Below are 23,172 nucleotides of genomic sequence, written 5' to 3' on the forward strand. Positions count from 1 at the left end.
GGCTGGGCACAGAGGCTCACGCCTGTAATCCTAGCACTCTGGGAGGCCAAGGCAGGAGGATCGTTTGACTCCAGGAGTTTGAGACCAGCCTGAACAAGAGCAAGACCCGTCTCTACTAAAAATAGAAAAATTAGCTGGTGTAGTGGTGCACACCTATATTCCCAGCTACTTGGGAGGCTGAAGCAGAAGGGTCACTTGAGCCCAGGAGTTGGAGGTTGCAGTGAGCTATGATGATGCCCCTGCACTCTACCTGGGGTGACAGAGCAAGACTCTGTCTCAAAAAAAAAAAAAAAAAAAAAAGTCACTTTGTAAAACTATGACTATATTTAAAAACCTAAGAAAACATATATGTGAATAATGGAAGAAAATTTTTCAAAAGCAAAACTTAAAAGAATCAAGAATCAAGAATCAAAACTTAAATGAAATCAAGAGATAATTGCTCAATGTTTATATGTCTATTTATCCCTGACAAGAAGTGAGCGTTTTTGGATCAGAGAACAGATAAATTATTTACTCACATAGCAATCTTAGTATTGGTTCCCCACGCCCCCCCAGTCCCCTAGGAGAGCCAGATGTACAAGGGTTTGTACCACAGGAGAGAAACTCGGAAATTATGAATCCCACAATTTATATGGTGCAGCTGAGCCAGCTGCCCATTTTTCCCCCGGAGAAGAAAAGAGAAAGACCTTAACTTTCTAAAGTAAATAAATTCTCTCTGGGGATGCAAAGGCCTCTACGTTTATTATTCTGAGAATGTAAGCAGATGGCTCCAGGGGAGATGTTTCTAGTCTCTCAGGAGGTCTCTATCTTTAACTTGCAAGGATTGTTTGCCATTCATGCATCCTTTAATTCAGATGCCAGGAATGTTTTGCTCAGAAGGCCTTGACCTTGCATAAAGTGGACATATTCATGTAGCATTGTTTCCCGATACTTTGTAAAAGTACTAGACTCTGAAGCCAACTTGGATAATTATACGGGGGCAGAATCTGTAAAATAGAAAACCTTCCTCTTATGATTTTTTGAGTCCCAGCTGAGATAATTCACTATGCCCAGCACGCCCATAACAGAGCAGGACCTAGTCAGGGTGTGATAATGGACACTACATCCAGCTGCCATGGATGTGCACCTAGAGCAAGGCACAGCATCTGCCTGAGATTTGAAGGACGCTTAAAGCTCTGACCATGTATAATCTCCGTCTACTCCTAGCCTCGCAAGCCCCAGACAGAATTAATCACTTCCTCTTCTCTATTCTCTCAGCACTTTGTGTTCATCTCTTAGAGAATTTTTATTATAATTAGTTGTGCCTGTCTGCTCACTGGAGTATGAACACTAGACAAAAGAGACTATTTCTTGAGCACCCACAATATGCACGGTATTGTGTTGAATGTCGTAAGAAGTTCAAAACACTGATTGCATTCTTAATACTCCTTGTTTCATTTTTTGTACATTTTGAAATATAGTCCTAAACTATATTCGGTAAAAAACAGAAATAGAATTAGCTGTCAACATAGAGGAAGTTGTTTGCAACTTAGGCGTGTGTGTCTTCAAGGGAGAAGTGAGGAAAGGAAGGATAATGCGATCTTGGTCTCTGAGGGAAAAGGAGGTGTCATATATGGGGGGACCAAATTGAGAGAATTAAGTAGTGTTTGGTGTCCCAACGTTTCCTGTTATAATGAATAAGAAAAATATCTTAACTTTTTTTTTCTGCATCTTCGATAATTAGCTATTTTATGCTAAAGCTATGCATGGGAATGTTCAAGAACATTTATCAAGATTTAAAAATAGAAAATAATTTTCTTCTAGTTGAAACTTGAATGTTTTAAACTGTCAGTCAAGCAAGAGTCTGAGTGTTGAATAAGATCAGGAGCTTGTGATGCATTTTCTCCCCGGGGCAATTAAAACGTACTATCTATTAGTTTCAAGGAAAATTAATGGATTAACATTTGTAAAGGTCTTTGGCGTAAATTGAACTATAAAAAGAAGGAAATTATTCTGAAAGGACTCATAGAACTTTCTTTTTTTCTTACAATGATAATTAGGAAAAAGATCCTGTTGTCTAGACGTATATTTAGTGATAAAAAATTCAATTCATTGTTCAGTTCTAATACAAATTTAATTATAGGTTTCCATATTGCAATAGTTTAAAGAGCATATTTTACCCTTTTTTAAAAAGGACACAAATTTACCTGAATAGTACAAGGGATAAATTCCATTTTGTTCTTTTTAGTGTTCAATATCAGGGTAATTCACAGCTAACATTTTAATTAATTCGCTTACTTTTTAAATAACTGCTGAACAAAATTTAAAGTAGCAAATATTTTTTCTCCGATCACATATTTTATCTAATTAAAGAATGTTCATATAAATATTATATTTTTCACATATTAAATATAAAAAAGTAGCAATTCAGTGACCACCAGGACAATTTTTAAATTAGGTAGTATTTACATTTAGGATATACCAGATAAAAAGCACTGATGTTTATGCCCATGTTGGCCATTACTATTTCCATGGCAACAGACAATTATTTTCACTCATTCATAGGTAATTTGTATGCTACATGTATTCCTCTAGAATTGGCAAGTGTGTCAAATATTATAAGTGAGGTCATTGATGATTTTGTTCATAATTTAATAGTTTCTCTTTATAATGTAGTTTCCTTTGCTATCAAGATATTGCTATCTTTTCCCAATATAAAATCAGATGGGGTTTCTTTTGCCTTATATAACATTTTCTTTTTCTTTTTTTAAAGAGCATTACAAAATTCAAGGACATACGTAATCAACATATTAACAAAAACTACAATTGACAAGGACAGAACTAGAAGGCCACTTTGAAACCAAAGCTAATAAATTATAAATAAATAAACTTTTATTTTTGTGTAGATCAATGTTCCTGCCACCATCATGGAGGACTTCAGCTTCCTGACAATAGGTCATTATGCTGCATGGACCTAAAAAAGCTTGCGGAGTCTGAAGGTGACATATTCATATGCATGGGTTTGATTTATTTTCCCTTTGTTTCTCTGTTTTCTCCAGTACAGTGCTCTTAATCCACGAGAATCTTGGGACATGTGGCATCCCACTCTGGTGGCAGAGGCTTTATTTGCTATTGCAAACATCTTCAGTTCCTTGCGTCTGATCTCCCTGTTTACTGCAAATTCTCACCTGGGACCCCTGCAAATATCCCTGGGAAGAATGCTCCTGGACATTTTGAAGTTTCTATTCATATACTGCCTTGTGTTGCTAGCATTTGCAAATGGCCTAAATCAATTGTACTTCTATTATGAAGAAACAAAAGGATTAAGCTGCAAAGGCATACGATGTGAAAAGCAGAATAATGCGTTTTCAACGTAAGTCGAATAGACATTTCCACCGGTAATGCTGTGCACCATTTAGAGTGCACATCTCATGAACTTGAAAAATCCATGACAAATGGTTGCAAAGAAAATGGGGAATTAACATTATGCTTCATGCAGAAAACAGAATTAGCATAGCTTTGAATAGAAATGAATCTTTCTGACATAAGAAAATACCTGCTATACTTATTTTAAGTTTTAGTAAAATCATCTTTTCTTTTAAATGACCTCATTAGAAGGAAAGCTATATAGACTGTTTTTAAAATGTGGAATAATAAAGGAAACCTATGTACTATTGACAGGACATTAAAAGATGGGGCAAAAATAAAACCAATCATGTTAGAAAATCCAAGTATGTTTCAATGTTTCCTCATGGGTTTTCCAGGTACTAAAGTCTCTTCACATGTCTTCTAGTTCCCTACACAAAATTTAAGCATTTAAAATAATTCACAATGGAAACCCAAGACTAACCTAGCCATTATGATTTTGCATGTAAAACTCTGCCCCTATATCCAGATGAGAAATAGGCAGCATCCTTTGTCAACCTCCAGTAATTCTCACAATCGGCTTTACTGACAACCTGGGCCTGTGAGCACCGTGTCTGATGCTCACACAGCTCTCATAAAATATGCCTCTACATATCTGTGCCCATTTCCATCCCACTCTGGTAAAATATGATTAATTAGCCCATGAATTAAGAAGCCAGGTGATTTTCTTCTGCATAGCAACCGCATATGAATACCCTATGATTTTGTAGGTGATTTTAAAAGCCCAACCTTATTTTGAGGCCATCAAAGAATTGTGTTTAATATAGGAGAGGACAGTAATTTCTCGAGTGGGAGAAAATCAATAATCTCATATAAACTAAATCACGGATAGCTAACATGCTTTGTTGGCTTAATTCAACATCTGTTTTATCTTTAATGCCAATATTTAAAACTCCATTTTAATTAATCAACATCTGTTTATTTGTACATAAAATTTTAATCTCAGTCTTAGGATCCTCAATTCCTTTCAGAAATAGATTTGATACAAACCATGGATCATAAAGAAAAAACAAAATCATCCCGCTTCCCTGGTCATTTCATCCCTTGTCCCCGGCTCTTTCTTCATCCTTCTGTTCCTAAGCAGCAGTTCTTCAGTCTGACCAGCTCACTCAGCCCTGACATCTTCCCACTGCCCTCTTCTGCCCTTGGGCAGGAGGGATTCAGTGAAACCTCTTGCAGGAACATCCTCCTAACTAGCGTGGTCTTGGATGACCTCTTAGTTTTGATGTCTGAACTTACCTTTCCCCCTCATTTGTGATCCTTGACTTGCCAACTTGGTCAGGGTAACTAGGACTAGGGATTTACACTGGTCAGATCCCACCAAGCTCACTCCCTTCTAAATGGGAATTCTGTCTCTAACAGCCTTCCTGGATACTTTGCCTGCTGGCTAGTCGCCTGGATTTCCATTAGAGACCCTTTTGTACACTGTGCCATTCACAGCTTTCTTGTTGCTGTATATACTGCATACCCTCATGCAAACTGCTTGCCAAGACCACCCCATCTGTGTCTGTGCCATATCCTTCTGATGCCCTGCTTTGTCCTCCAGAGGCAGAACTTCCCACCACCTAGAACTAACACCTGGAACTGTGTTACCCCCCAGGTCCTCTCAGGGAAAAGCTCTGGTTCCTAGACTCAACCCTTCTGACCTATCTGATTTCTCAGCAGTCAACAAGCTGACGCTTAGCACTATCCTGATTTATGATTCTCTAAAATTCCTAGGAATACTCTTGCTCCTATTATTGGTTTCTTAGTAAATAATTACATATTACAAACTAATTATAATGTTAGTCCAAGAAGATTGTGGCTACACAAGTCTGATGTGAAATATCTAATATAAATTGTATCCCAAAAGAAAATATTATATAGTAGATTATTTGTATTATATATTACTTTATCAATATCTATGTTTCCTCTATTATCATGAAAAGCAACAGGTAATTGCACATCTCAAATATTAATAGCCCAAATCATTCAACCCAAATAAATCAGTTGTTCCCCCGAATTATTTTTTTCCAGATAGTGGAATATAAATCTGCATCCAACAAGTTATTTTTGCTTAAAGATATTCAAAAACTAAAAAGTATATTAATAACTCCTAGTATTATTAAGTAGAATGTACAAGGCACAAGTCACCTGTCCCTTGATGACCTTATTTCAGCATAATGGATATCAATTATCGTCAGAGGATATGTAATGATGCTCTCAAGGCTCCTGCTCAACATCTTATTTCTGTGCTTTTGTTGGTTTTCAATTTTCTTTTTGTAATTCTGTATCTTCCATACATTTCAGACTTTTTTTACTACCCACCATTTCAGAGATATTATTCCATATGAGGGTTAAAAAATGTAATAACTCATGTAAGGTACCTAACACAGTGCCTATTGTACAATGTCATAAAAAAAATGTTAGCTACTCTTACTATTACCATGACTGGTGGTGGTAGAGTGTTATCTCTCACAGGGTTCCCTCTCTGTCACTCCTTCCACTCAGGCTACAAACATATGCTGAAACTTTGAACCCGGGGTTTCCCTTTAGCTACCACTCCTGTCTCTCTCCTTCCTTTTCATCCAAGCAACTCTAAAACAGAAGCCCGTACAAGATATCTTGTTTCCTCATCTCTCATTCATTCTTCATTCAATTGCAATTTGGTTTCTGTTTCCATCATTCACTAACACTACTCTAGTAAATATCATCTGGAGCCTCTTTTTATCACTTCCACCAGGAGACGTTTATCTGTTTACATCTTACTTAATGTGTTTGCCTCATTTGACCCTTTTTAACATTTCCATTTTTTGGAATCTTGTCCTCCTTTAACTTCTGTGTTACTTTTTTTTTTTCACTTCACCTCTCACCTCTCCAACCTTTTCACTTTACTCTGAGAATTATATTGCAATTACTGCTTTTAAATAGTGATCTGCCTTAGCATACTAACCTCAGACGCTCTTAACAGTGTCCCTGTGAAAACTCACATATGCCTATGGATTTGGCCCTGTGTGTCTAAGAGATAACTTCCATATTCATATCACTAGCACAGACTTCTGTCCCCAGGTTGCATATACATCCAACTGTCTGTTGGATACCTCTCCATGTATGTCTCCTAAAGACTTAAATTCAATCAAAGAGAACTCATCAGGGTCTCTCTGAAACCTTAGTCTTCCTCCTCTTCAGCTGCCATTTTAGCCCATGCTACCACAATCCACCCAGTGTTTTATAGATCTTTCCTTTCCCCCATGCCTTCCACATGTAGTCACTCAATAAACATCTATTCCTGCTCTCTTTATCTTGGCACTGTCTCCCCTTGCTCACTGCCCATGCCTAAGTCCAAGTTCTCTTTTCCCTGGGCTCTGTCTTCCTTCATACACCTTCCATTCTGCTTCCTGAATGAACTCTCCAAACCCAGATCGCAGGCTTTCCTGTTTAAAGTATTGAGTGGTTTCCATTCCTTAAAAGATACAGCCACATTCCTTATCTTAACATACGAGGTCCTTCAGTGATCTGCCCCTTGCCTCCTTTTCTAGTTCTGGTTTCATCCTTCTCGATTCCCCAACCACGCTTTCCTGTTCGACATTTCCTAATGGGTTATAAATCTCCAAATATGCTATTTCATTCCTCATCCCAGAATGCCCTTGTTCTACCCTCCCATTTGATAAAATTTTGTTCTTTTTTTTCCAAATCCTACCTCAGATATACCTTTTCCAGGATGCCTTTCCTGGTCCCCTGACTGTGAACTCGCAGTGGTCACAGCCTGTGGTCCTTGTCTCCTATGCCTCTCCATGCATTTTCCCATCAGCGAATGGACACTTCTTCCTGCTCCTTTCCAGGCTGTTTTGTTATTAACATGAGAAAAACTACATATCACTAAGAGAAACCAAATGTTTAGTACCTGAAATTATTCTATATACAATTTTGAGCTAATAGTCCTTGGGAAGGAGCTCTCCTACAAGGGCACAGGCTTTGTGACTGGTTATGCTTGTTAGACAAAGCTCTTTTATGTTTGTTGAAGCTTTATTCCTAATGGTTGGAACTGGCCAATTAAAGTCACACTTTATTTGTTTCAGTATTACATTTTTGCTTATACACTAAAGCTCAAATATTCAGATGGGTCTTGTGTTAATTTATGCTTGCTCATCGTTTTAGTCTCATGGGATGGAGGAAAACTTCAACTGTGGAATACATTACCTTTTTCACTTGTTCAGTTTTTCTGGTCTTAAGTATATAACCAGGGAAACAAGCTAATCACATAAAATAGCTATAGAGAAATATATTCAAAAGACAATAGACAAAATATCTTCAGGAAGACAGAACCTCAACCCATACAAACTGTCTTCAGCCCAGGTTTTGTGCTATCACCTAATTAAGTTGTGGCATTATCTTGGGAAGTTTTCAGTCCTCATCTCACCACAGAATAAGGAAAATATTAGTCACATAAAGGAATTCTGATATGTGATACAACTAATAATCCTTAAATCTATGGCAGTCTTGGTCTCAATAGATTTGGGAACCACTAATGATCAAAATATTTCTGAAAGCAATGGCTTTGAATGTTAATCTAAATTGACTTTTTAAAGTTCCACCTAATAAAAGAATATTTCATTTAGAAATACCTTGATACCAGGATCTTAATTTATCTCGGATACAAATATATTTTAGTTACATGGAACTATTCTATAAATCTCACCACTGATTCATTCCACTGAAAGAAGAAAAATAAGAGAAAGAACAAATGCTATAGTTAATCACAAAATGTCATTTTGTTTTGAATTTTCCCCCTTTAAGATTTTAATTTTAAAATGCCAATAAATATTTTGCTGAAGGGTTTACTAATGTTCCCTAAAAATTAGTAGTACTTATTTAGACAGAAGCAAATCAGTACCATTCAACTATAACAACCCATTTATCCTGCATTACTGTTTTTATGTGAGCTGTTTTTATTTGAAAAAGCAACTATTATGAGATTTATGTGGTAACATTCTAAATAATTTATTATATAACTCATGCTATTTACCTCGTAACTTTCTCTAAACTGCTATTCGTGTCAGGAAAAACGAGCTGAATTACGTTTGTATATTCGCAGTGAGAATGCACACTCTTTGGGAAGAAAGAATACAATTAATTCATGTTAAATCCAAAGGATACTATCATTAATTTTAGAAGTTGTCCTTAAAGTTACTAAAAATAAAGAATTCATGGCCATGGGCCAAATTTACTTTTTCCTGAGAAACTTTTCAAAGAATAACTTCTAGTGGCCTTAGTCTAGGGTCAATGAACTAGATTAAACTCTCCCTTGCGTTGTTGGAATCCGACATCTGGGCTGCCCTTTAAGAAGACACGATCACCTCTCACACAATGTACAAAGTTCGGTTGAGGACTCCCAGTCTGTCTGACTGAAGTTGGTCAGGTCGGTGCCCTGTCAGTTTTATAATAATCTGTCGTTCCATCATTTAAGAGCTCTAGGAAAAAAAGAATTAAATTTTATATAATTATTCAATTAACAATATGAAATTGTTTACTTTTTTAAAAAAGCAATACATTTGGGAAAATAAGTCCTGAACTCCAAGTAAGGCATTTTTAGTTAGATTCTCCTGGTTATATGGACCAGAAATGTATGGCTTATTTCAAGTCACAGGCATGTTGTTATAAGAATCATGCACAGAACTATAGCCATTTGATCCTCTGAGCAAAAGTTGATGTTAACTGGGGCAGAACCTAGAGCAAGCCCTAGGTTCAGGAAGATCAGGAGTTGACACAGTGCTGGGCCATGGAATTTTTGCTCTGTGTATCAGCATTAAAGTGATTCAGCTACTCCCTATATATCCTCAGAGTTTACTTCTTACCTTTTTCATTCTCCATTCTCTGCTTCTTAGCTGGTGCTGTCTCAAACCCTTGGCATCCCATAATTCCAGTGACCCTGACTCGATGTCATAACCCCTGTCAAATCAGCACCTTTGGGCAACTACCTCATTATCTTAATATTTCTAAGTTAAACTTTCCTAGAAAGGAAATCTGATCATTTTCACCTTACACTATGCCATGAGGTCACACTACACTGGCCTTGTGTGAATTGTCTTTCCTTGGGTCACTTGACCATGGTAGACCTAATTTATGGAGTCACTAGGCAAGGAGCCTTTCCATAAAAAGGTCTACAGGGAACAATGTCACTGGAGTTGGGAGGTGCCAGAAACTGTAATGGATTTGATCCTGCAACACGATTCCAATCTAATGGCAATCTCCCTACAGTCTGAAATACTACCTCCTTAGTCACCATGCCAGGTGTGAGAAGGTTTTTGTTTTATTTTTACAATATAATTTAAATAGTCTTACTTTAACTGTTTCTCAAGGAGTATAAAAGCTGCCATATGTTTATTACATTATATTAATGAATTATAACGATCCCATTGAAACAGACAAATCTCCATTTGGGTTCAGATACTCCTCAACTTATTCCATTTTGGAGTAAGTTATGGAAACTTTACTTTCAATGCAACCACCAGAGTTCACTCATTGGCTAGAATGAATAAAATGTTCTTTGAAATATAAAAAAAAAAATCACATTTTATTATCTAAGCATTCTGAGCCTCTTTGCCATCTTATAGGATGCACTACATGCAATTTTAATGTAAATGTAGGAATCTGTCATGATGACATTGTTTTTAACCCTCCTACAACCAAAGCAAAATCAGGTAAGAGAACTGACATTTTTGAGGCCTAAGCTTTGTGACTTATCATTTATTAACTATCACTTAGTGCCCTAGGACAGGGATAGACAAACTTTCTATGCAAAGGACCAGATAGTAACTATTTTAGGCTTTGTGAGAAATACATTCTCTGTTGCAACTACTTCCTTCTGCCACTGTAGCACAAAAGAAACCATAAATAATGCATAAGTGAATGAGAATGATTTTGTTTCAATAAAATATCATTTATGAATATTGAAATGTGGATTTTATATGATTTTCCTATGTCACAAAATATTACTATTCTTTTGGTTTTTTTCCCCCCAACCATTTGAGAAATCAAGAACAATTCTTAGTTCAATGGCCATGAAAAAACAGGCTATGGCTCACATTTGTACCACCCTGTGCTGGGAAACTAAGTGTAGCTTTCAAAACTTTGGGGAAGATTAAGTACACCTAGGAAAATTAAGCACACCTTTTGTGCTAGTTTGACGAAAACAATTTTCTTTCACTCTTTTTATAAGTTTAATTGTATAATTGTCCTAAAAGATTATTTTTATGTTGATATGCATTTTTAACTTAATCATATATAGATATGTAATAGTACCAAGTTCTATTGTTATATCATATTGTATAATGGTTCTAGTAATATAACTATTAATGTCATTTTATCTTTTTTCCAGGTTATTTGAGACCCTCCAGTCTCTTTTTTGGTCAATATTTGGGCTTATCAATTTATACGTGACCAATGTCAAAGCACAGCACGAATTCACTGAGTTTGTTGGTGCCACCATGTTCGGGACATATAATGTCATCTCTCTGGTTGTTCTACTCAACATGTTAATAGCTATGATGAATAATTCTTACCAACTAATTGCTGTAAGTTGACTAACTTTATATTAATTCAATATTCCCCCTAGAATGCATTGTTCCTAGCTATACTTTATCTTATCATAGGAAATAAGATCTATAATTGGCTGTTGATCAGACAGATAAGAATTATGATATACATGGTTAATTTGAAATCTCTGAGCAGTATCATACTATATGTGACTATATGTTAGTCTTGTTTTGTCATGTTACACATGAGTAAAAAATAAACGAAATCCACGTTGCCAGGCAGTCGTCAGCTGTGGTAAGCAGTAGTGAGTATGACTTACAAATAGGCAGTTCATCTCTGTGTAGTGCCCACTGGTTTTTGCCTCGTGTCTGTTTACCCTACCATTGCCTGCCGGGCAAGATACAAAACCCAGAGGGCAATCCAGTAAACAGTAAAGCCACAGGATTTTCAGTTTCCTAAAGCTTAGATAAAGCAATATTGAAGTAATATTGAATTCTGTAGTAGAATATATAATATAATTTGTGTTTATTTGAAACTCTGGAATCCAAGCAATTTAGCTTCATCTATTTATTTACTCATTCAACAAATACTTATTGAGTACATACTCTGTTGCCAAGTACTTTTCTAGGAACTAGAAGAGCAGCAACAAACAAGAAAGACAAAGCCCTTTTATCCACTTGAATTTAATATACTAAAGATATATGTCTATGAGAAGTAGCTATAGCAACAAAACTCATAAAGGAATGAAATATATTTCTTATGTCTTTCATATTTACACCTTAGACAAGTAGCATTTCATAAGCATAATTATAGGTTGCCAATTTTCTCCATAAATAACTACAATTATATTGTATCTTTGAATCTATGGTTAAAATCTCTGATGTGTTATTACTGTTTTTTTTTAAATTTTTGTCAAGCAGCACTCTGAATCTTACTTAAACTGTCTTTATGGAGGCAAATTTTTCTTATAAGACACTCGTCACTGATGAAATACTGCATAAAACATGAAAATAGATGGGTTTATTTATTGGCTCACAGACTAAAGTACTCCTAATGCACAATAATTCCTCTGGGTATACCTAGGATTTGGTCCAAGGATTTGGAGGTGAATTTCTGGACTTGTAGATACATAGAGCTTCATTTAAGCATCTTATATTCTGAAATTTTTATAGATAGTCCCTAGAAATTTGTTTCAGAAGTTCTGTATTCCTCCAGTCAACACATTTACAGAACATGGGTTCTGTTTTCTAGAACAACAACAGCAACACAAATTAGAAAGCCTCTAATTATAATATGAAGCTGCCAACAAGTTGGATTATGTAAAACATTAAATGTCCCGATTTCATCAAGAAGAGAACATCATTTAAGAATAGTTTGACATTTTCTTATTGCTTCTTTGTGGGGTGTGTTTTTCTAGGTAACTTCTTTACAGAGATGAGAATCATCTTCAAATCTCTATTTTTATCAAGCCCAAACTCTAAGACCATTGAAAGCAGGGCAAACATTGAGAACCTAAGACAGGTGTACCTCCTAGCATTCTGCACATGATGCCTCCTTGGGTCATGAACATGCCAAGCATTTGACGTTCATCTTTCCCAGAACAGCAGAATCTACTCCGCTGGCTTTCTCTTCTTGTTCTGCTATCCCCAATCCATAGGGTAAAATGTGAAAAGGGAGGAAAATTTAACAATTGAAAGGCAGAAGCAATCATGCAGGTCATAACTAAAGCCTGCTTCCCATTCACTCATTTGTTCATTGATTAAATATGTATTGTGCACCTAGTATATGCCAGGCATAGGCCTGATTTTAGAGATACAAAGAATAAAAAAAGTCTCTACTCTCAGAAAAAAAGTAATATAGTAGGGACAAAAATAAATAAACAATTTCAATATTGAGAAAAGAAATTTGAGTGTGTTATGAAAGCGCAGGACCTTGACTTGGGTTGGAGATAAGAGACAGATGAAGACCGAAGGGTGTTGGGCAGTCTTCCCAGGAGAGAGAACAGTTAGACTAAGTTTTAAATGTTGACTAGGAGTTAGAAGGTGAATAGCGGAAGGTGGGCTTAGTCTTCCACAGTTTAGAACTTTTCATCTCCAGAATTCTAAGCACTGTAGACAATGTTATAGCCCTTCTTAAAATCCCAAACCACGAACAAAGGAAGTGCCTGCTTAGTGATAGCAGTGAAAGGATATAATTTTTGACTCCCTGAGAGTCAGAAAATCAGAAGGAGCTATTCACAGGCCAACACTTTATCTAAGTGACTGGCTTTTTATTTCCTTGAGCTAAATCTACTGAGTCCCATTCTCCATGCCCGAAGCAAACAATATACAATTTTCTTCACTAATGCAGCACAATCAGCCCAAACCTATGAGCTTGTTTAGAAAAAAATGGGAGAGGGAAGGAGGGAGAAATAAAGAAGGAGAGGAAGGGGAGAGGAAAGGGGAGGAAAACTGCAGCTTCTGTGTTTCCATTTATGGATCAATCCATAGAATCAGACACTTGCTCAGCAATCATGGAGACCATGCATTTTCTAGGTATGGTGATTTTTGTTGAAAGCACAATCTGTCCAGCATCTAGACTATAACCTATATTGTACAGAGTAGAAATGTCCCTATAACATATGCATTCATCAGCACACAGCAATTTAAGAATATTAAAATGAAGCATAGCCTAAGACTATTCTTCTACTCTAAAATCTGAGTTCTTGTTTATAATATTAATTGGTTATAATGAACTATTCTGAATTCTAAAATGCATGTATGCCCAGTTTCTACCACCTCCTACTTCCCAGATTTTCTGCTTAAGTCAGATTTATGGCTAATTTAAGAAGAGGCTGGCTGCCCTATATCTAATTGCCACAGATGTTCCAAAGTTTCCCCTAGGAGGTTAATAAAGGGGAGCGAGTAACAAATGCAGAGGGGGACAACAACTAGCCATAGTCCTATCTGGTGACATTTGGCCAAGGTTGTGTCAAGGTCCAATGCTGTGTCAGAGAGGCCCTATTGTACATTTGTTAGAGGAATTTCTCTCTAAGTTTATATCTATTGCCTGAAGGTAGCCAAGAATTATTCAGATGGAAACATATTCAATAAGACTTTTCCTGGCAACACTAAAGGACAAGCCATGAGCATCTGTGAAGGTGGCATTCGCCTAAGCAGGGGTACAAGGCCTTGGGTAAGACATAAAGTCTTATTTCTGGCCAGAATCTAATGAAACCGAGCTAATGTGAACCTGCAGTGCAGGAGATGCAGATTCATCTTCACATCATAGCTAATCCCCACAGTCTCTATGACATGGAATTATTTTAGATGTCTGTTTCACTGCAGAAGGAAGGATGAGAAGTGACGTGAGATCTGTGACTCTATACTAGGGTAAGCCATTGTCTGAAGTGTTTGGACGACTATCTCCTGGAGTCAGCGCTGTTTTTATAAGCAATGTAATTAATGTTCCAAGAGCCACTCAAAGTCAGGTTACAGGCTCTCCGTGAGGTTCATTTCACCTTATTAATTAAGAAACCTGTCAGCAGTTGTCATGTTCTCCTGTTCAGGACCATGCAGATATAGAATGGAAATTTGCTCGAACAAAGCTTTGGATGAGTTATTTTGAAGAAGGAGGGACTCTGCCTACTCCCTTCAATGTCATCCCGAGCCCCAAGTCACTCTGGTACCTGATCAAATGGATATGGACACACTTGTGCAAGAAAAAGATGAGAAGAAAGCCAGAAAGTTTTGGAACAATAGGGGTAAGAACACAGCATGTTAGTATTACTTTTTTTTTAATTGCGTGTTTTAAAATATTTGTGTTCCTTATTGAACTTGTTCAAGTCTTTAGCCTTTTTGTTCTTACTGATTACATGTCATGAACACTTATAGCACATCTACCGTGACTCAGGCACTCTCTGAGTGACTGGGACTTTTTCACAAGCCCATTCCCTGCATCTAGGGCAGCCACTGCTATTTTAACAGGAGCCACACTCTTCCTTCACACAGGCCTTCCCAGACCCGTTCATCAAGGCTTGGGGAACTAGTACATTCTCTCTCAGGACCTGGATTTCTAGCTCTTTTCAGAATTCTAACAGCAGGTTATTTGTGTTATTACTTACTCATTGTCTGTTTCCCCGTAAGCTCCGTGAGAGGAGGGCATCTGTTCTGGTCACCTCATAGTCCTCGTGCCTAACACAGGCCCCGGCACAAAGCATTTTATGTTTGATTAAAAATTCTCAATTAAATGACTGAATGAATATCATAACTTAAATACTCTGTGCCAAATGTCAGCTGTGATCTCAGAATGTGTTTAGTTATTCAACACGTTGCTTCCACTCCCTAACCTATTAGATGCCAAGAATGTAGGTAGCTAAAAATAATAGACAGGAATGCTCAGAACCATGCTCCTGGTAAACTGGAAGATTATATTTCCTTTGGAAATTTCTTTCATATTGGAAATCAAGAGTTCAAACAATTCCAGCAAAAATTACATGGACTTAGGCTTTTGTTCTAGCCAAACCATTGATGTGGGATAAATCATTCTCCATTGCCTTCTCACTTTGTTTTCTAATTTTCAAAGTTCTCATAGTGATGTTTTGGAAATTAACACGCTAACATTCATTAGTCACTTTGACCTTCTCAGAGAAATTGCTTTGCAAGTATTTAAAATTGCCTTTACGTTAGAATTACCAAGTAATATTGGGTATTTAATCAAAAATCAAAAAATGTTCATTCGTTTTTAATTTTATTTAACATAGTTTATGGCTGCCACTTGTGCCCTAACCGATCCTTCTCAGTTTTTAACTTCATGGCCCAGCAGGCATTGTCATCAGCCCCAGATGGAGCTTTCTCCTACTGAAAGTGCAATTGATTTTCCTCTTGTCTCAGTTACAATTCTAATTTCAAAGAGAAATTGACAGGCAAGTGAGTATTGCAAACACAGAGGTGCTTAGGAGAGGCAGTTATATTCTTTCCTATAAACTATTACTCATGAACTTGGGGGACTACAGTTTGGGAACATATCTGAAACCAAAGTCAGTTATGATAAACTTTATCCTGCAAACCCTCATACTAATTCATGGACTTTATCACTGAACTTAGAAAAGAGTGAAATCATTTTACTGCAAATGTTTGATTTATCTATTAAAAGATATTTAATTCAAATTACTAATAAAAGAGCTTGTAGAATAAGTGTAATGACTTAGGTTTAATGAGCAATTATTGCATGTATTCTCCTTGCCAGTAACCTAGTTAGAAACTGGGAAGTGAAAGGAGGTGCAACACTATGGTTTCCATCTTTGAGGCCATCAATTTTAATGTGGGAGACACAGAAGTGAGAACATATTACTATAATACATGTTATATAATATATTTAACATCATAGTCATATGCAAGATGTTATGAGAACAATGTGAGAAATAATTAAGATTTTCCTTGAGGAAACAGAAAGAGGTTTCAGGGAAGCCGAACTCTGGCTTTCTTCCTTGCATATTAAAATATACTTGTCCTTTGTCCCATCTTATTCTTAAATTTATAATAATTTTTTACTTGATCCCTGATAAGATATTAATGATTAATACTGTCTTAATATGCTACTTCTCATAAGAGCATTTTGATTTAAAAAGAGCTTTCTGGGCCAAAAAAAAAAAAAAAGATGCCCACTCACCAATATAAATTTGTCTTTCATATTTCCATTTTAGGCCATAGCTCATGGAATCTTGGTTTTTAAGATGCCAGCAGACATGTAAACAAGATATAGGGTCCTGCTCTGATATTATAAGGATCCATATGTACTGTCCACCAAAACAATAGAGAATCATTCCAGAAATTTGACTTCCAACCCTCCACCCTCCTTCCTCTCACTGTTGACTCACTGGTAGGAATATGCTGCCATCTTTGCACAGATGCATAGAGGAGCTCTCAATCAACTGGGCTTCCTTATGAAAGTAGTGACTCATACCTTTCAGATGTAAAGGGCAAATGGCGTATGTTAAAGAGCTTTTTTTTTTTAATATATATTATTGATCTCCAAAAAAAATCACAAACTTCTTTTTATGTCTCTATCTCTAATTTGAATCTTTTGCTCCAAGCTGATGCACCACAAGCTAATTCAAAAACTATGACCCCAAACTATTCCTTTCTCCTTTGCCATGTCAATTCTACTAGCTGTTGATAATGGCTATTTTGATGCTTTGGGAATTTATGCCAAGCTAAATAAATATTCTGAATCATTTCTCTCTTTTCCACTAAGGCATTGGGTGAGCACCAGCCTAATCAACCTAACACTATCTGAATATACTCTTTCTTTGTACTGCATTTCCACAATAAGAAAGCCATAATATTTTGATTTGCATACTCTTAGTTGAATTTTATATATTTTTATTTATATGAAAATAAATAATATGTATTATTTATAAACAAGCTCTTGCTTATAAAAATAAGATAAATGAAAAGTAAACTAAGATGGTTGTAATATTAATAGAGAAGTTAAATGAGAAAGTAATGTCAAAAAGTAATTGATTTGCCATGAATTCATTTCAGTTTGGTTAATTTTCCTAATAGTTCACTGGGTAGGCATATGAAGACAAAGAGATACATACATGTGTATCTATCAATTAAAAGGTGACACTGAAATACCAATGACACTCACTTTATAAAACCAAAGCATGGCTTAGAATACAGCATTAGACTACAAAGGGACCTTAGATACCACTTAGCTCAACCATATTCTTTAAAAGAAAACTTTTTTACTTTGCCCAGTGTCTCAGGGTCCCTTAAGGACAGAGTGGGGGAAACAAACTTGGGGCTTCTGTTTCCTAATCCAGTGTGCTCTCCACTGCCCTCTTTTATTTTCCTGAAAAGTCTGATGAACGTGCAATAATACCGTCCATGTTGTGTCTTTTGATTTTTTCCAACAGCTTTTGCAGATCCTATCATTGTTTTCAGCAGCCTCTTGGACTCCTATATTCCAAAGCCGTTGTTTAATGGGCTGGTTAACCTTCTGCTGTTATCCCCGACTTGCTTAAATTTATGCCACACAGTTTTGCAGCAGAAAATTAAAGCTCAACTGGAGGTTACTCCATTCTTCGAGGCACTTTCTCTAACCTTCTCATTGGTGGTTCACTTAACTGGCCCTTGTCAGCTAGCCTTTGCCTGAATGTCACCCAGGTGCTCATTCTATGCAGGTTCTCAGGAAGAGCCTGGGAACTAAGGGCTCCTCCAGGTTGCTGTGTCGGCCCCTGTCTAGGAGCTCATTATTGGTGATCTTATCTTGCTATTTATGGCTTCCCGGTAATACTGATACAACTATCCCTGAAAACTCATTAACTCATATTTTTTTTGTAACTTTGGACTTCCTTTAATGGGTGATTGGGAGTTCCAGGTAAATTAATCTTTCATTTGACTGCTTTATGGGGGAAAGCACAAATGAAGCAGAAATGCTTTATTATTGAGCAAAACATTTATGGTAGAAAGCAAACCCATTATTTAGATATGGTTTGTCTCTAGGCAATTATACAAATACCACCAAAGAGGCAGCCTACTCAGGGTGAAATAATCAGGCTACAGCTTGTGATTTCTGATGTTATTTCTTGCCAAATTTTTGTTTAACTCCACTTTACCAGCAAATATCCTCCTCAGTATGAAAGCACTGGTTCTCAAACTTTAGTGTGCACTAGAATCATCAGGAATCTCCATTTGAACAGGCATTTCCAGCTTGTAACTTTCACTAGAAATTCCTATTCAAGAAATCATTGTTATCTATCTCAGCTTTTTAAACTAAAACAAAACCAACCTTCATGCTTGTTGCTCAAAAGTTCCAGATCATTTAATTAAAGTAAAAAGATGCTAATAAAATACTTCCCCAAAGCATTTAGTTAACATGAAACATTTTTTAATGCCACAGACCAGGTTTCTAAATGAAATGCTTACATTTATAGGTCAATATGCTGAACCAGAACAAAACTAGGTATTTTAATAAAATCATAAGAAATGATTTTTTAACATCCTTAGTTTTGTTTTCTACTTTCTATTTTTCTCTCAAGCACGTAGTAAGGAGAACATGAGGGTGAGGCATGGTCTCTTTCAGGATGGCTGTGTACCACTCAGCTCAGCGTTGCAGATGGACTGTAACTCGAGCCTGAGCAGGTGCCACAGAAATATGCTCAGTTAAGGCTCTGCAAATTGTCAATGGAAAAGAAGCCAAATTCTGCAAAATAATTTAAAGAGGTTTATTCTGAGCCAAATTTGAGGACCGTGACCCGGAGCCACGCCCAAGAAGGCTTGAGCAGGTGGACTCGCTGTGGCTGGGTTACAGTTTGGTTTTATACATTTCAGGGGGACAGGATTACAGGTAAAGTCATAAATCAATACATGGAAGGCATGCATTGGTTTGGCCTGAAAAGGTGGGCCATCTCGAAGGGGGGCGGTGCTTACAGGTTATAGGTGGGTTTAGAGACTCTTTGACTTGTAATTGATTGAAGAAATGGAGCTTTGTCTAAAGGCTTGGAATGTTTTAAGATAAGGAAGTCTGTTAACCAGAGACAAGCCACCGGACACATTTGTTGTGTAAATTGAGGACCTGCAGATTTGTCTTGCGTGGGCCTATCAGTGAGTTACAAAGGATATTTACTAAAAAGGAGGGGGCATGATGAGGCATGTCTGACCTCCCTCCTCATGGCAGGCAATTCATTTTTAGGGTACCCCTTGGCCAGGAGGGGGCTCCATTCAGTCGGCTGGTGGAGGGGAAGCCTTAAGATTTTATTTTAGTTCACAAAATGAATTAGAAACCAAATGAATTAACATCAGCTATCATGACTAAAGGAAGAAAGCTAATAGTACATGCCCCTCTCAGACTTCATTTTTAGTGGTTATTTGTCAAAATGTGTTGTTCCCTAATCATTATGACTCTCAGTAGACCTAACTACAAATCTAACAGAGATGACAGTTGACAGCCCAAAATAAGTGACTGAGGCAAAGGTCTCAATCAATGGAGGTTGTGAGGATGCCACAGGGAAAAACACAAACCACAGGCAAATCTGTAACTGCTTTTTTCTGAAGGGGAATTTGGGAACTTCAGTATTTAAGGACAAGGCTTACAGGAAAAAAAAGGAGCGGAGGGGAGGTAAACAGTTACATTCTTATGAGGCCCAGAAAAATCTACATTTTATATAAGAAAAGGTGAATGTTAGAAGAGAAAGAGGGAGTGAAGGAAGCATCAGTTATGTAGATGTCCAGTGGTGGCTCATGCCTGTAATCCTAGCGCTTTGGAAGGCTGAGGCAAGAGATTACTAGAGGTCAGGAGGAGACCAGCACCTGTAGTCCCAGCTACTCGGGAGGCTGAGGCAGGAGGATCCCTTCAGCCCAGGAGTTTGAGGTTGCAGTGAGTGAGCTATGATGAGGCCACTACACTCTAGCCTGGGCAACAGTGTGAGACCCTGTCCCCGCCCCCTGAAAAAAAAAAGTAGATGTCCCTGAGTAGATACAGAATGTTTGGTCTCGTCTCTGTTTTGCACCTGGGAAGATAAAATTGCAATCCACATTATTAGTGTGGAATTGAATAAACTTTAGTTTCAGGAGCTAGACTTAGTCTGCAGACCCAAAGTTACAATTTGCATGTTCTTGTTTATGGGAGCCCAGCAAGGAATTTTCTTATGAATGATCTATGAGGGGCCAGTCCTACATAGGGGCCTGAGGCCTTTTATCTTTCCATGGGGATCTGGCTAATACATTATGTTAGCAACAGCTATTCATTTGGAAGGGGGTGTTGCATGACCCAGGCTTGACATTCCATTTTGCATAAGGAGTTGGGGGGTCCGGGTATTTTTGTTTTTCTTTACACAGTATTTATCCATAAATATCTCTGGATCCCTAAATTATTGCTATAAGATTTGCTGGCAGGGTCAAGATGTATAGGGATTAATTGCTTGACACTCTTGATATTTCACGAGTGAGGTCCTGAATATTTGGTTTGACCATACAGCATTCAAACATTTCACATCATTTAATTCTGTACGCTTAGAGAGTATGTTCATAAAGAGCAATATGTAGAGGCAAGAGGTAATGATAAATAAACTGTTTATAGGGAATAATATGTAGATCCATCTGTAACAGAGCCAAACTCCAATTTTTGAAAAAAAATATGACAACCTGGAATGGCCCCTTGCATTTTTACTTTTTCTGAAGACGAAGAACACAGCAAGCTGCATCCCTTAAGGCATTCACTGAGCAAAGCAAAGACTACAAAGCATAATTTATGGGCTTAAAATCAGTGATAGACAAAAACCAGAGTGGAAATGAGAGAAAACGGCTCTGAAAATTGACTGAGGGGAAGCAGCCACGTGAAGTGAGCCTGACATTCGCACAGTGGAGCACGGTGGACGTGGAGAGAACTGGAGACAAAGAGGGAGGAACTGTCACAGCCAATTCCCCAGAGCCCTCTCTTGCAGCTGCAAAACCTTCCTTGCTCTAAAGCAACCTGACACTTTTATTGAAATCCTGGAGTTTCCTTGCAGCGCCAGAGGTTTCTCACTAGCTGGTCTTTTCCTTTATCATTAGTTCTGTGATCCCAGTACTGCAACTGTCTTGTCCTAACAAATCAGGAGGAACCTGCAAACTGTCAGCCATGCTAATTTGGTGCCCAGGTATGCCCTCTGCTCCTGCCCTGAAAGCCACTCTGCGAAGGAACATTCCACACAGTCTCATGACTTCTGAAATAATTTCCAAAGAAAAGTGCCAATTTAAAGTGCACTTCTTTTTCCATACTATTTTTTCTTGACACCCTGTTAAGAAAGGTAGGTCCTTGATTGGTCATGTGGTGCATTTTTCCTGTCTTAAACACCACTGATAACCAATTTAATTTTTTTCAAAAAATAGCTGTAAAGTGCAACTCCAGAAATTTCTTAGTAACATTGTGAACATGAGCTCACTCACTGAGAAATTCTTTATTCCTAACCTAGGCCTCCCATGAGATAATGCTACCTAAGTCATTATTTTTTAGTACAATTAGAGAATGACTAGTCATTGCAGATTATTTTAGATTATTTTATCAAGCAAAGTTTAACCTGTGAATGACTTGAAAGAAAACTAAATACCCATTACCCACGTAGGCATTGTTTAATGAAATGGCCTTTATTATATTACTTTTATAAATGCAAATATGTCAGTCCTCCTGCTTGTGGTCATTTCCAGTGATGATTATAAGATATGATGTCTTCTCTTATAATAATGTCTCTTTGAAGCTCAGCTGATCTTTACCCAACGAATGGTTTCAAACATCCTAAATATCATTGATGGTAATTTTATTATATAATATTTAATGGCATCACTAATTGTCAAAAATTATTGTTATGTTTGTTGCAAAGAGTACATATTTTATGGGTTGAATTTTGCTCCGCCCCCCAAAAAAGATCAGTTGAAGTCTTAACTCCCTGTACCTCAGAATATGACCTCATTTGGAAAAAGGATAGTTGCAGATGGAATTAGTTGAGATGAGGTCATCTGGAAAAGGGTCCTTATATGAACAAGGCCGTGTGAAGACAGAGAGACACAAGAACACCATGTGAAGATGGAGTCAGAGATTAAACAGCTGCAATCCAAAGAATGCCAAGAATCGATGGCCACTGCCTGAAGCTAGGAAGCTTCTTTCTACCTGATGCTGTTGCCAGATGACTATTACAGAAATTAAACTTTCATCACATGTCACTCAACTAGTCAAAAACCCAGATGCCGGTGGGTTACTACCACTGAATTCATGGTGCCATCTAAGATTCTATGTAAAGAACCCATCTAATCCATATTCCTGGTAGCAGAGACATTGCAACTGCACTGCCAGAAGTCCCCATAACATGTCTCTCACGTTCTAGCCCCAGCATATGTGCTCACCCTATTCCAGTCTTTTAGAACGTCTGTGCGTCTCTGCCTGTCAAAATCCTATGATTCCTTCATGTCCAGTCTAATACTTTATGCCCTGCATGAAGGCTGTTATGGATTCTTTCCTTAGTACAATATCACATCTTCCCCTTGTACTCAAATAACACTCTTACAGCCCTTGCATATTTTCTATAGTAGTTTGCCTTCATCTGTCGTCATTCATGTTCTTGGTATTCCACCTCATAAACTATAAGCCATTTAAGGGCAAAAGTGTGTTTTATTCATCTCTGGTTTCTTACAGCCCACTGCCATGTGCATGTAGTCACATAAAAATGTATCATTAACATTAATAAATTTATGTTAAATTGGCCCTGCAAGCTAAGATCCATGATAGAGAAAC

At 37.3% G+C, this 23,172-nt stretch overlaps 1 protein-coding gene across 1 annotated transcript in view; it reads left to right on the plus strand.

The window, feature by feature from the left end:
- TRPC4 (transient receptor potential cation channel subfamily C member 4) overlaps positions 1–23,172 on the plus strand; it is a 192,097-nt gene that overhangs the window by 163,651 nt on the left and 5,274 nt on the right. Inside the window, exons 6-8 of the mRNA XM_069467313.1 lie at positions 3,039–3,352; positions 10,763–10,958; positions 14,468–14,662. Of these exons, the coding sequence (XP_069323414.1) occupies positions 3,039–3,352; positions 10,763–10,958; positions 14,468–14,662 (705 nt within the window). The remainder of the gene's footprint in view (positions 1–3,038; positions 3,353–10,762; positions 10,959–14,467; positions 14,663–23,172) is intronic.

The sequence above is a fragment of the Eulemur rufifrons genome, chromosome 4, assembly GCF_041146395.1.
Source record: "Eulemur rufifrons isolate Redbay chromosome 4, OSU_ERuf_1, whole genome shotgun sequence".
Classification (NCBI taxonomy): Eukaryota; Metazoa; Chordata; class Mammalia; order Primates; family Lemuridae; genus Eulemur; species Eulemur rufifrons.